The sequence below is a fragment of the Vipera berus genome, assembly GCF_964194415.1.
Source record: "Vipera berus genome assembly, chromosome: 6".
Lineage (NCBI taxonomy): Eukaryota > Metazoa > Chordata > Lepidosauria > Squamata > Viperidae > Vipera > Vipera berus.
In genome coordinates this window covers 88,326,620-88,340,171 of record NC_138208.1, presented here as the reverse complement: position 1 = coordinate 88,340,171, position 13,552 = coordinate 88,326,620, and the positions used below count along the sequence as shown (strand labels likewise).

General features: G+C 43.2%; 1 protein-coding gene across 1 annotated transcript in view; it reads left to right on the top strand.

The window, feature by feature from the left end:
- The window catches only part of PLXNA4 (plexin A4), a gene marked incomplete at both ends in the record, with an annotated part of 438,455 nt that overhangs the window by 185,049 nt on the left and 239,854 nt on the right, over positions 1–13,552 (top strand). Inside the window, one exon of the mRNA XM_081331751.1 lies at positions 11,545–11,676. Coding sequence (XP_081187877.1) covers positions 11,545–11,676 — 132 coding nt within the window. The remainder of the gene's footprint in view (positions 1–11,544; positions 11,677–13,552) is intronic.

Sequence of the window (13,552 nt, the reverse complement as noted above, 5' to 3'; positions counted from 1 at the left end):
TCAAGAGGAGACTGTCCAGAATGGCATAAGGTCTCCAAGCTTGAGCAGGGGGTTGGACTAGATGACCTCCAAGGTTCCTTTCAGCTCTCTGATTCTATATGCCGATTGCCCAAGTCTTCCTTTTGGAAGCACCACATCCACACAGAGAGAAGGAAGCAGTGGGATACCACAAGGTTCCGTCTTAGGCCCAGGACTCTTCCATATCTTTATCAATGACTTATCAATGAGGGAATGGAAGGGAAACTCATCAAATTCGCAGATGACAACACCAAACTGGCAGGAGTAGCCAACACCCCAGGAGACAAACTCAGGATCCAAAAAGATCTTGACAAACTTGAACCGTGGGCCCTGTCCAACAAAATGAGTTTCAGTGTGGAGAAAAGCAAAGTTTTACATTTAGGCAGGAAAAAAAAAGAATCAAAGGTACAAGTACAGATTGGGCGAGACGTGGCTCAAAAACAGTCACTGTGAGAGGGCCCTCAGAGGTCATCTAGTCCAGGGCTTTTCACCTTTTTCACCCATTGTACCACTTTTAGGATATGGCAACATCCGAGGACCACCAGTCGCCTAGCAAGGGGTCAAGAAACTTGATGACCAAAAAAAAAAAGAGGAAAAAAAAGTGATGAAGTACAGGTAGTCCTCGACTTACGACAGTTCGCTTAGTGACTGTTTGAAGTGACAATGGCCCTGAAAAAAGTGCCCCCCCCCCAAGCCACAGCCGAGCAAGACGCCTGCCTGCCCGCCCGGTGGGCGCTCTTCCTCCTGTCCGAGGTTTTCATTGTTGTGAGAATTTCTGTTGAGGATTGGCAGCCGGGGGGTGGGGTGGGGGGTGTTTGGTTTTTATTCCCCCACCCCCCTCTGCTGGGTGGTTGCAGCAGGTTTTGGTCACTTCACATGACCCTGGGACACTGACCGTCATAAATATGAATCAGTTGCCAAGCCTCTGAATGCAACTCACAAGACCCTGGAGATGCTGCAATGTTCCAGCTGATCGGCGCTTCTTCTGGGCTCAGCAGAAGCGCCAGGATCAGCGCCGAGCTCCAGCTGGATCCTGGCGCCGATCCTGGCGCTTCTGCTGAGCCCTGACAGCCCTGCAGCTCCAGCCGTCTCTCGCTCAGGCTTGTGCGGTGCTGCCGCCGGTTCATCTCATTCCCCTTCCCTGCTACCACTTTTCTAGGATGGTCGTGTACCACCTGCCAGGTGCCAATGTACCACAGGTGGTACCCGTACCACTGGTTGAAAAGCCCTGTGCTAGCCCAGCCCCCTGCTCGTGGCAGGAAACCTCGTACCATTTCAGACAAATGGCTGTCCAGTCTCTTCTTTAAAAACCTCCAGTGTGGGGGCATCCACAACTTCTGGAGGCAGGTCGTTCCACTGGTTAAACGTTCTCGCTATTAGGAAATTTCTCCTTAGTTCCAGGTTGCTTCTCTCCTTGAGGAGTTTCCAACCGTTGCTTCTTGTTCTGCCTTCAGGTGCTTTGGAGAACAGGTTGAACCCCCCCAACTCTTCTTTGTGGCATCCCCTCAAATATTGGAATACTGCTATCATGTCATCCCTGGTCCTTTTTTCCCCATTAAACTAGAGACATACCCAGGGTCTAGTTTAAATCTTCCTGCATGTGCTAGAAGCTGTATTTTTCCTTTTCTCTCTGTGTGTGTGTGTGTGTGTGTGTGTGTGTGTGCGCGCGCGCGCTACCTTTCAATGTCTGAGCATCAGGCAGAGACTCCACCTGCCACCTTAGCAGAGTTTGCTAACAGCTTCCTTAGTATCTTCTGGGACCTAAAATGCACATTTTTAAATTATCCACTGACTGGCCCTTAGCAGGCATTAGACAAAATTAAAGGAGGCCATTAAGCCTAGACTGAAGATGAACTGGGGATGGGGATGGTGTGTGTGTGTGTGTGAGAAAATGAAAGCTTGGCTGCCGGTAAATTCCCACCCCTGCTGGTACCCAGCCCTCCGATTTCCCAGATCAATATAGCTTAAATCAATTAAAGAGGTGGGAAGCATCACATATGCCGCAGCCCGTGTGTCGACGTGGCTGTGTTGTTGTTGTTTTTTTTCCCCCCTGTAGAAGGACATCCAACCACAGAGCCATAGGTCCTTTGGGGGTCATTGTGCCCCTAAATTAGGGAGAAGGCACAATATTGGAAAAGCAATAAGGCTCTGGAGAGGATTTGGTCTGCTCATAACGCCTCTGGCCAGCTCACACTTTGGGCAACGTGGATTGATGTGCGCGCCCAGGGCGGCTGGCGAACACGGCACCCTCAGCGCATCCGTCTGGGGCACCTAATGAGATGAATGGAGGAGATCTGGGGTAAAGGAAGATCTCTGGACCAAGATCAGAGGTGACCGATCTCCTAGACGTTTTAGCGTGGTCCCGAGTTTCTGAGCTTGAACGCGGAATCGTAAGAGTTGGAAGGGACCTTGGAGGTCTTCTAGTCCAACCCCTTTCTCAAGTCAGGAGACTGTCTACCATCCATCCCAGATGAGCTTTGGCGGTTAATTGGTCACGCTCTTTTGGGGTCTTTTGGGATTGCGAGCAATTTCACACACACCCCCGGGATCTTAAGAGAAGAGAGCCAGTTTGGTCTAGTGGTTAAATCATCGGGCTGGGAAGTGGCAGACCACGAGTTCAAGTCAAGCCTTAGCGGTGAAAGCCACATCTGGGGCCAGATTTGGGGCCAGTCCCCCCACTCTCTCTTTGCCCACCTCACAGGGTTGTTATTGTGGGGAAAACAAGAGGAGGAAGGTGGGTTGGATATGTTTGCCAGCTTATTTGTAATAATAATAAAGGCAAGATAGATAGGTAGGTAGGTAGGTAGGTAGGTAGGTAGGTGGATGGATGGATGGATAGATAGATAGATAGATAGATAGATAGATGGGAGGAAAGAAAGAAAAAAGAAAGGAAGAAGGAAGGAAGGGGGTGGAAGGAGATGAAGGGAAAGAAAGGGAGGGAGGAAGGAAGGAGATGAAGGGAAAGAAAGAAATAAAGAAAGAAAAAGAAAGGAAGGGAGGGAGGGGTGGAAGGAGATGAAGGGAAGGAAAGAAAAAAGAAAGAAAGAAAGAAAGGGAGGGAGGGGGAAGGAGATGAAGGGAAAGAAAGAAAGAAAGAGAAAGGAAGAAAGAAAGAAAAAGAAAGGAAGAAAGGAAGGAAAGAAGGAAGGAAGGGGGGGCGGAAGGAGATGAAGGGAAAGAAAGAAAGAAAGAAAGAAAGAAAGAAAGAAAGAAAGAAAGAAAGAAAGAAAGAAAGAAAGAAAGGGAGGGAGGGGGAAGGAGATGAAGGGAAAGAAAGAAAGAAAGAAAAAGAAAGAAAGAAAAAGGAAGGGAGGGAGGGAGGGGCGGAAGGAGATGAAGGGAAGGAAAGAAAGAAAGAAAGAAAGAAAGAAAAAGAAAGAAAGAAAAAGGAAGGGAGGGAGGGAGGGACGGAAGGAGATGAAGGGAAGGAAAGAAAGAGAAAGAAAAAAAGAAAGAAAGAAAAGAAAGAAAGAAAGAAAAAGAAAGGGAGGGAGGGAGGGAGGGAGGGGGAAGGAGATGAAGGGAAAGCAAGCAAGCAAGCCAGGCTAGAAGCCAAAAACTGTGAGTTTTAATCCATGAAAACCAGTTGGGCCAAGCATCAGGAGATGGTGAGTTAGCTATGAAAACCGGCAGGATAACCTGGAGCCAGTCCCTCTCTCCCAGCCCAGCCCACCTCACAGGCTTGTTGTGAATGGGGAAAATAGGAAGAAGGAGCGTTGGGTGCATTCGCTTCCTTGGCTTACTCAAACAAATAGGCAAGGTGGGATAGCAAATCAATCAGTCAATCAATCCATCCCAGCTCTCCATAGTGGGGGGGGGAGCGTTTCTCAATCCAGCTGTGTGGGAACTAGGCTCTGTTTGAGCCGGTAGGTTTTTTTTTGGGGGGGGGGGTCAAACTCATCCTGAGCCAGAAAGAGGAAAGGAAAAAAAAAGCTGTCCTGCCCCTTTAAAGAGGAATCATCTTGTTTGCTCATTAAAGGGATAATTCCCATCCAAGCTCAAGCTGGAACACTTGAATGCAAGCATCTGTTTGCTACTGGGAGCGGATATTAATTGTCTCGATACTTCAGTGGATAGACATCCACCCGCCAGCCTCAGATAATGTTTGAGCAAACAAACAAACATCTGCCAGGGGGGTCCCTGGGCTGGTTGACCTTTGAATGAGTGTGGGGCAGCTCGTTTTTTCACAGAAAACCTGGTTGGCAGCAGAAAAGGGAACGTGGAGATGGTTCCAGGGAGATGGAATTGAGGCCAGAGTCCTTCTTTGGATCTGCCAGCTGGCTTAGACACCCCCCTTCCCTCCCCCCTCCCCCAGGCTGGGCGGCAGAGTGGGTAAATCCAGGCTGTGGGAAGGAGGTGTGCAAAGGCCAAAGATGCACGATGGGTAAAGTGGGAATGGATTTTTATCCGAGAACTCAAATGCAAGTCCCGTGTCTTTTTTTTAAGTCGGTTGCGAGTTAGGGAGGAGCTTCAGGAGGTTGACTTGGAGATTCGAGCGAGGGGCTGTTGACCCAGGAAATTCTCATTTGCTTGTCCCGAAGATGCATTTTTCCGAAAGGCAACTGGACTTTCTTGGTGGAATAGAATAGAATAGAATAGAATAGAATAGAATAGAATAGAATAGAATAGAATAGAATAGAATAGAATAGAATAGAAAATATGGAGTGGAATAGAATAGAATAGAATAGAATAGAATAGAATAGAATAGAATAGAATAGAATAGAATAGAATAGAATAGAATAGAATAGAATAGAATAGAATAGAATAGAATAGAATAGAATAGAATAGAATAGAATAGAATAGAACAGAATAGAATAGAATAGAATAGAAAATATGGAGTGGAATAGAATAGAATAGAATAGAATAGAATAGAATAGAATAGAATAGAATAGAATAGAATAGAATAGAATAGAATAGAATAGAATAGAATAGAATAGAATAGAATAGAGAATGAATGGAATGGAACAGAAAAATAGAATAGAATAGAATAGAATAGAATAGAATAGAATAGAATAGAATAGAATAGAATAGAATAGAATAGAATAGAATAGAATAGAATAGAATAGAGAATGAATGGAATGGAACAGAAGAATAGAATAGAATAGAATAGAATAGAATAGAATAGAATAGAATAGAATAGAATAGAATAGAATAGAATAGAATAGAATAGAATAGAATAGAAAATATGGAGTGGAATAGAATAGAATAGAATAGAATAGAATAGAATAGAATAGAATAGAATAGAATAGAATAGAATAGAATAGAATAGAGAATGAATGGAATGGAACAGAAAAATAGAATAGAATAGAATAGAATAGAATAGAATAGAATAGAATAGAATAGAATAGAATAGAATAGAATAGAATAGAATAGAATAGAATAGAATAGAATAGAGAATGAATGGAATGGAACAGAAGAATAGAATAGAATAGAATAGAATAGAATAGAATAGAATAGAATAGAATAGAATAGAATAGAATAGAATAGAATAGAATAGAATAGAATAGAATCGAATCTGGAAGGGACCTTAAAGATCTTCTAGTCCAGCCCCCTGCTCAAGCATTAAAACCTATACCATATCCGATAAGTGACTGTCTAGTCTCTTCTTAAAAACCTCCAGTGATGGAGCACCCAGAACCTCTGTGGCAAGCTGTTCCACTGGTTAATCTTCCCCACTCAAGGGAAGTTTCTCCTTAATTCCAAGTTGCTTCTCTCCTTGATCAGTTTCCAACCATTGTTTCTCGTCCTTCCCTCTGGAGCTTTGGAGAATAATGTGACCCCCCCTTCTTTGTGGCAGCCCCTCAAATACTGGAACGCTGCTATCATGTCTCCCCTATTTCTTCTTTTCTTTAGACTAGCCCAGGGGTGGGCAACCTTGGCTCTTTTATGACTTGTGGACTTCAACTCCCAGAATTCCTGAGCCAGCATGGGGGAACTATGGCCCCTTCATGACTTGGGGACTTCAACTCCCAGAATTCCTGAGCCAGCCATGCTGAGGAGAAATGGAGGGGTTTTCATGCTGAGCCATGCTGGCTCAGGAATTCTGGGAGTTGAAGTCCACGAGTCATAAAAGAGCCAAGGTTGCCTACCCTTGGACTAGCCAAACCCTGCAACCATTCTTTGTATGTTTTAGCCTCCAGGCCTTGGATCATCTTAGTTGCTCTTCTCTGAACTTGAGAACGCTTCGCTTCTCATCCAAGAAGCATCTTCAGTTTTGACTGAACTGAAGAAGCTTCCAAACTGAATGGTCAGAAACGAAGAAACTTCTCGGATGTCGCTCAACCAACTTTTGTGAAGCCGAGGACAATCTGTAGTTAGGAAAGGACACAACGATGACCCTCGAGGTTGTGCTCAAGTCGGAACCTACAAATCCCAGGGCAGCGATTCCTCTCTTCCCCCCCTACACACACACACCAATTCCCAAGGATTCACGGCTAGGCGCCTTGGGAGTTATAGTTCTAACACATCTGGAGAATCTCAGCTTGGGGACGTGTACCGTAATCGGGGTCAACGAGCACTGACGGACAATCCACATGTTGCTTATTATCCTTTTGCCTCCGGCAATCAAATGTCCCGGGTCAGCCTTGTTAGTCAATTAGCAGGGCCCTCTTAACGAGGAAACGTCTCTTCATGTCATCCAGGCCGCTACTCTCCCTGACAGAAAATCTGTTCAAACAAAGTGCGAGGCTGGGCGCCTGATCAGCGAGGAGGTCGATTTGGTGATTAACCGGAAAAGCTCAGTCATTTCCAATAAGGGGAAAGGCCGGGGGAGGGGGCTTTAAAGGAAAACAGATGGGTCTGTCTAGGCCAAAATAAATTGGAGAGGCAGGTGATGGTTCCCCCACCCCCCAGAACTGGAGCAGAGCGATCTCGGCAGGAAGCGGGGGGAGGAGGAGGGCTCCAAAAAGTCAAGATGGCACCCAGGAGCCTGCCACCCAAAGGCCCTCTTTTTTCTTTCCTTTTTCTTTTTAAATGTAGCCAATATCTTGATTTTACCACACCTCTGTTTCTTCTTTGCCCATCCTTGTCGATCTTGACACAGTTTTTAAATGGATGAGAATGGTGTTCGGACTGGGACATCCGTCTGTCTGTGTGTCTGTCCGTCCGTCCATCCATTGATCCAGTATCTATGTGTATGCTTTCTTCCATTATCTATCTATCTATCTATCTATCTACCTACCTACCTATCTATCTATCTATCTATCTATCTATCTATCTATCTATCTATCTATCCTTTCATTATCCATCCATCCATCCATTATCTGTGTATCTGTCTATCCTTCATCCATTATCTGTCTATCCATCCATTATCTATCTATCTATCCATCCATCCATCCATTATCTATCCTTCTATTATCCATCCATCCATTGTATGTATCTGCCTTTATCCATTATCTGTCTATCCATCCATTCGTTATCTATCTATCTATCTATCTATCTATCTATCTAATCTTTATATGCCTTTCCTCTATCCATCCATCCATCCATCCATCCATCCATTATCTCTGTATCTGTTTATCCTTCATCCATTATCTGTCTATATATTTATACATCCATGCATCCATTATCTATCTATCTATCTATCTATCTATCTATCTATCTATCTATCTATCTATCTATCTATCTATCTATCTATCTATCTAGTCTCTCTCTATTTATCTGTCTATTTCTATCTTCCCCCCATCTCTCTCTCTTTCTCTTTCCCTGTCATCTCTGTCTCCATCTCTGTCTCTTCCCACCCTCTGATCTACGGAATGTCTGAAAGTACAAATCTTCCCCAGTCTCCTTTGCAGCCTGAGATGGGGGTCTTTTCTGAGGGAGGAGCCCCTTCCCGAGTCTCTTTCTCCACCCGTTGTGCCGCTGAGGGCCGTGGCCTCTCTTATCTGACCCTTTTCCTAGGCAGCACCTTTTCCCCTCTGTCTCCCAAGGTCATCCTCACATCACATTACAAAATGCCTTTCCAGCCCCTTATACCTCCGTTGCCCATGTGTAGAACGACAGCAGCAAAGCAAGCGGTAATTTCAGGTAGGAAAATTGGGAGTCCAATCTCGACCCCATCCTGAAGATATTGGCAGACTCTTTCCGAACCCTATTTCCAGTCTTAATTAGTTTTGCCGGTTGGTGGGAAAGCAAAAAATCAAATCCTTGTCTTGTAGGAAGTATGGGATCTATTTTAACCTAAAGTACGTTGGAAGGCAGAGACATCACCCTGCCAACAAAAGTGCGTATAGTCAAGGCTACGGTCTTCCCAGTTGCAATGTATGACAGTGATAGTTGGACCATAAGAAAGGCCGAGCGCCTAATTGGTAATTGTATCACAATTACAGATCAAAATTTAGTAAAGCAAATTAGAGATTCAAAATGTGCACATATAAAGAGGATATATAATGCTTTAATTGAATTGGATTCGGAAACGGAATTGGTTAAAGATTGCATGGTAAAGTGGGCACAAAATATTCAGGAACCAATCTCGTTGGACACCTGGGAGATAATTTGGGTTAGAAATGTTAAATTTACCCAGGCTCAAAATTTAAGAGAAAGTTTTTACAAAATGTTTTATAGATGGCATCTGGATCCCAAGAAGTTGTCCAACATGTATCCTAATCTGCAGTCTAAGTGTTGGAGGTGTGGTAGCTTAGAAGCTACCTATTTCCACATGTGGTGGACTTGTAGAAACATAAAAGCCTTCTGGATTAAAATTTGGTGGAACATTCAAAAGATTTTTAAGAGGAAGATAAAGTTTTCCCCGCAATTGTTCTTACTGGGTATTGTTGTAAATTGTGATGTCAAAGAGACTAATCTGATGTTGAATATGATAACGGCAGCACGGTTACTGGTGGGACAATATTGGAAGAAGGACAATCTGCCCACGGTAGAAGAATGGGTGTTTAAAGTTTCTAATCTTGCAGAAATGTCCAAGATTTCTGCTTATTTAAAGGATCACTCACAGGAGAGATATATTTCAGTTTGGAGGAGATGGATAGATTATATTGAAAACAAATATGGGACCAAAAAGTTCCATTTAGCCTATGAGTAGATTTTAGAGGGATATTGTTATTGTTAGTAGTTATGCTAAGAGAGAGTTAAAGCGCAGTACGAATTTGGTTGATTGTATATTGTGTAAATTTTTATTTAGAATATGATTGTTGTAACTATAATCCTGTATTTAGCTCTGGGAAGTGGGGGGGGGAAGTGGGGGGGTTGGGGTGGGAGGGATTTGGGGATATATTGTAAAATATTGTAAAACTCTTTAATAAAAAAAAAAAAAGAAAGGCCGAGCGCCAAAGAATGGAGGCCTTTGAACTCTGGTGCTGGAGAAGACTCCTGCGAGTCCCTCGGACTGCAAGGTGATCAAACCGGTCAGTCCTAGAGGAGATCAACCCTGACTGCTCTTTAGAAGGCCAGATCCTGAAGTTGAAACTCAGATACTTTGGTGACCTAATGAGAAGGAAGGACTCACTGGAGAAGAGCCTAATGCTGGGAAAGATCGAGGGCAATAGAAGAAGGGGACGACAGAGAATGAGGTGGCTGGATGGAGTCACTGAAGCAGTAGGCGTGAGCTTAAATGGACTCCAGAAGATGGTAGAGGACAGGAAGGCCTGGAGGAACATTGTCCATAGGGTCGCGATGGGTCGGACACGACTTCGCAACTAACAACAACAACACATTGGAAGGTTGTTCCTTGGTGTTCGTGTCTTTGCTGAAAGGGAAACACTATGCACTTAACAACATACACAAGTAGTCGTCAAGTTGTGAGAATTGATACTAGAATTTTGGTTGCTAAGCAAGACGGTTGTTAAGGGAGTCACACCCAATATTGTGACCTGTTTTTAGCCACGGTGGTTAAACAAATCATTGCAGTTTAGTAAATCACGTAGTCATTAAACAAATCTTTCTGTAATATGCTAATCTTGACTCGAGCTAACCACAATTGCAGGCAGCCCTGCTTTAAGGACAGTCACTAGGATTGGCAACTCGGTCACTAAGTGACACGGGCGTAAAGCGCGACATCACATGACAGTGCTGATTTGGGACAGGAATCCTGCCACTTCTGGTTACGGACTTTAAGCGAAACCTGCATGGATGTTAATGTGACGTCGTGCGGTTACTATTTGCGACCGTCGTAAATACACGCTCATTTGCCAAGCGCCCAAATTTTGATCCCATGATCATGAGGGATGCCGTGACGGTGGTTAAGTCCCTTTTTTGAGTGCCGCCCTAACTTTGGTCACTAAACAAATAGTTGTAAGTCAAGGACTTACACGTGAAGATGAAACCATTTCTGGACTTTGTGTCCAAGACAATTTTAAAAAGTAAATAAATCTTTGGGTTTTGCTGATTAAATCGGTCTGTCATCACACCAACGACCAGCGCAGATCGTTCTCGACTTACGACCGCAGTCAAGCCCAAAATGTATGTTGTTAAGCGAGAATTTGTGAAGTGAGTTTTGCCCCATTTTACGACCTCTTTTCTTCTGCCACAGTTGTTAGGTGAGTTATTGCACTTGTTCAGTTAGCAACATGGTTGTTAAGTGAATCTGACTCCCCCCCCATGGACTTTGCTTGTCAGAAGGTTGCAAAAGGGGATGGCGTGACCCCGGGACACTACAACCGTCATAAGTAGGAGTCGGTTGCCAAGAGGCCGAATTTTGATCCCGTGACCAGGAGGGATGCTGCAAAGCTCGTAACTGTGAAAAACGGGCGTTAATCCCATTTTTCAGTGTCGTTGTAACTCTGGACAGTCACTCAATGAGCTGCAGAGAGGCGAGGACTAACGTGCATTTGGTATAGTCAAAAGCTGAGGCTGTAATTGTCAGAATCCATTTATATCATATTCATAAATGGAATGTTTCAAACATTATTCCATGGAATCTGCCATCTCCCGAAGAGAAGAGAATGGATGTGTATTGAACCGGTATTAGGCATTTCAAAGGAAAGGAGAAGCCTTTTGAACTGGGGAAACAAAAGGGAGGGCTAGCATCTGGCTTGTGTCACGGAAGAGAGCAATAAACATGAAAGGTCCTAAGTTCCTTCTTCCCACAAGAGGGATGATATGAGATAAAGGATGGGGGAATGACCAAATGAGGCTAAGGGGGGTTAAACCGGGAACTCTATATAAGGGTTTAGTTCGTGGAAATATTAAGTCCTGTCTCGTATTCCTACAACCAAGCATGTCATAGTAAAGATTCTTTTTGGAATAGATTTGACTCCAAGAATTTTGTCTTCCTAAGATGTGGTTTGGGGTGGGTCCTGAAAGTAATTTTATTTTGCATTTGACTGTGCCGAAAAAAAGCCGGAAGCGTGCGCTTTCTTTTCCCTTTTCTCTTCCTCCTGTATTTCCCCTTCCCCTTTTCTTTGTCTTTTCCATTCCCCACTCAATATATTTTCACTTGCATTTTATATTGTGACAAATTTGGGGGGGGGGAAGAAAAGAAAGAAAGAGAAAAAAAACACTGTGATTCCCCCCCCCCAGTGACTTCCTTGATCTCATTCCCGTGTTTTGTTTTGTTTTGTTTGGCTTCTGCAGATCCGCATCGATGGTCCCATCAAAGGAGCTCTGGAGTATGAAATAGTCCAAGTGACCGATTCGGGACCGATCCTGAGGGATATGGCCTTTTCGGTGGATCACAAGCACCTGTACGTCATGTCGGAGAAACAGGTGAGCCGCGCGGCTTTTCCCGGATCTAGTTTCACGCGCGCGAGAGAGCGACGTGTCGGATGCGTTTTGCTCCTTAAACGAAGGGAACGTAGGAGCGCAGGAATGCGGGGAGATAGCAAACTAGTTTCAGATGATCCGAGTTTTGATCCTGTCTTTAAAATCTCTCTTTCGTTTCGCTGGACTTCTGACCTGCCCTAGGGGGAAAAAAAAATCAGAAGATGCTTCTGAAGTGGTGATGGGATGTCTGCGATGATATGAGAAGCTGAGATTGCTATAATACGTCTTTAAAAAAAAACACCTCATTTCTTCCGCCGTGGTGTTATTCGGGTAGTTCTCAACGACCGCAATTGAGCCCCAGGTTTTGGTCGCTAAGTGAGACATTTGTTAACTGAATGTTTGCCCCATTTTTATGACCTTCCTTGTCACCGTTGTTAACTGAATCCCTGCAGCTGTTAAGTGAGTCACACGGTTGTGAATAGAATAGGACAGAGAAAGAATAGAATAGAGAAAGAATAGAATAGAATAGAACAGAGCTGGAAGGAACTTTGGAGGTCATCTAGTCCAACCCCCTGCTCAGGGAGGAAACCTTGTACCATTTCAGACAAATGGCTGTCCAATCTCTTCTTAAAAGCCTCCAGCGATGGAGTATTCACAACTTCTGGAGGCAGGTGGTTCCACTGGTTAATTGTTCTAACAGTCAGGAAGTTTCTCCTTAGTTCCAGGTTGCTTCTCTCCTTGGTTAGTTTCCATCCATTGCTTCTTGTCCTGCCTTCAGGTGCTTTGGAGAATAGATCTCCTGCTTGAGCAGGGGATTGGACTAGATGACCTCCAAGGTCCCTTCCATATTATTATTATTATTATTATTATTATTATTATTATTATTATTATTATTATTATTATTATCATTATTATTATTATTATTATTATCACAGTCAGCCAGATGTTCAGGCTGTGTTTGGCATTTTTGTCTACTTATCAAGTCCTTACCAAGGACCTGGGATAGGCAGATGTGGATGTTGGATGGTATTACAGATCTTGTCGCAGGATGGAAGTAGTTCCTAGTAAGGCCGCCTTTTGCAATTGACTAATGGCGAATTTGTCAATGCCAATGATGGTGTTCAAGTGGTGCTTCAGTTGTTTTGGGATTGCACCCAAGGCGCCTCTTACTATTGGTACTCCCCTTGCTTGCCTTTGCCACAGTCTTTCTATTTCTATTTGTAGGTCTTTGTATTTTGTTATCTTCTCCAGTTCTTTCTCATCTGTTCTGCTGCTGCTGCTGCTGTTGTTGTTATTATTATTCTATTCTATTCTATTCTATTCTATTCTATTCTATTCTATTCTATTCTATTCTATTCTATTCTATTCTATTCTATTCCATATTTTCTTTTCTATTCTATTCTATTCCATTCCATTTCATATTTTCTATTCCATTCCATTCCATTCCATTCCATTCCATTCCATTCCATTCCATTCCATATTTTCTTTTCTATTCTATTCTATTCTATTCTATTCTATTCTATTCTATTCTATTCTATTCTATTCTATTCTATTCTATTCTATTCTATTCTATTCTATTCTATTCTATTCTATTCTACTCCATATTTTCTTTTCTATTCTATTCTATTCCATTCCATTTCATATTTTCTATTCCATTCCATTCCATTCCATTCCATTCCATTCCATTCCATTCCATTCCATATTTTCTTTTCTATTCTATTCTATTCTATTCTATTCTATTCTATTCTATTCTATTCTATTCTATTCTATTCTATTCTATTCTATTCTATTCTATTCTATTCTATTCTATTCTATTCTATTGCATTCCATTCCATTCCATTCCATTCCATTCCATTCCATTCCATTCCATTCCATTCCA